At 36.6% G+C, this 1,165-nt stretch overlaps 1 protein-coding gene across 1 annotated transcript in view; it reads left to right on the top strand.

Moving 5' to 3' along the window:
* Window positions 1-286: 286 nt before the first annotated feature.
* LOC118735363 (RISC-loading complex subunit tarbp2) overlaps window positions 287-1,165 on the top strand; it is a gene marked incomplete at its 3' end in the record, with an annotated part of 3,018 nt that continues 2,139 nt past the window's right edge. Inside the window, 2 exon segments of the mRNA XM_036465073.1 lie at window positions 287-431; window positions 594-897. Coding sequence (XP_036320966.1) covers window positions 658-897 — 240 coding nt within the window.

Below are 1,165 nucleotides of genomic sequence, written 5' to 3' on the forward strand. Positions count from 1 at the left end.
GTTTCACATTCTCCTTTAACATCCAATTCGGCTTTGTTTACTTGTGGTACACAAATGTCACCGCCGCCAGGACGGCGCAATCTTGTATTCTATCATTCTCGCAGAATACCAAAGTACGATTGTTTCGGAGCGGAATGTGGGAACTTATTCGAAATGCAGAATAGCGCTGTATGTTCCCTCTCGATTGAAAGTTGTTGAATGATTGAACGATATAACACTATGTGTATAGAGTGCTTAACACTTTGTTCATTATTTCGATTGTCAAGAATGTTGCGATTACATCTACATATCGAAACTTTTTTCTTGGCTTCAAATTCGCTTTTTCTCTGCGTTTCGTGGGGAAGGATTTTGCTGCTCTTTATTTGAAGATAAATTTAATGCAAATTATAATTTATTTTTAAATAAAAATCAGTGCAAATCACTACGCATAGGTAATCGTATTCTTTTTTCAAATAACTGTAACTGTACGTTAAGTTGATCGGAAAGATATATTTTACGCTGCCTTTTTTCTAGCTGATGGTCGGAATATCGATTTTTCTTGATCTTTACTATGTATGTGTGTGTATGTGTGACCAATTTTTCATTTTTTCTAGGCATTTCAAATATAAAAAACTTAAAGCAAAAGGGCAGTATAAATAAAAGAAAAAGCGTTGTAAAATGGAAAATATCCAAGGGCATGAGCATCAACCGCAGCAGCAGGCCGGGTTTGCACCTCGACGTCAGTATGATGGTCTCGGACCAGCGGTGCTAACTACTTTAGACAACATAACCAATGGCCACATGCAGCAGGTACCGCAAGTAGAGATGCCGCCGCGTCCCATTAAATCAAAGAAAGATAAGATTACTGACTTAACTGATGCGACAAGCAAGTTAGCAATTGAGGAATCTATAAAATTGGTAAGAGTCCGCTGCAATTCAAAAAAATAATAAAAAATTAAGTTTTAAGTAGTGCAGTTGTTTCCAGCTTCTACGTACTTTGAACTTCAATAACACCAGTAATTATTATTTCTCGCGCAAAAAAATTATACCAATATGATAAGGACTAAGAGCCCTATCGATCCTAATATAAATTTATTTAATTTGGGAGTTGTAGGTATTCTACATTTAACCCGCTGGGTTATCGCAATGTGGGACAGTATACCGCATTATCCGAACCATATAAACC

This window comes from Rhagoletis pomonella, unplaced genomic scaffold (assembly GCF_013731165.1).
Source record: "Rhagoletis pomonella isolate Grant_MI unplaced genomic scaffold, Rhpom_1.0 Rhpom_scaffold_00003, whole genome shotgun sequence".
Taxonomy (NCBI): Eukaryota; Metazoa; Arthropoda; class Insecta; order Diptera; family Tephritidae; genus Rhagoletis; species Rhagoletis pomonella.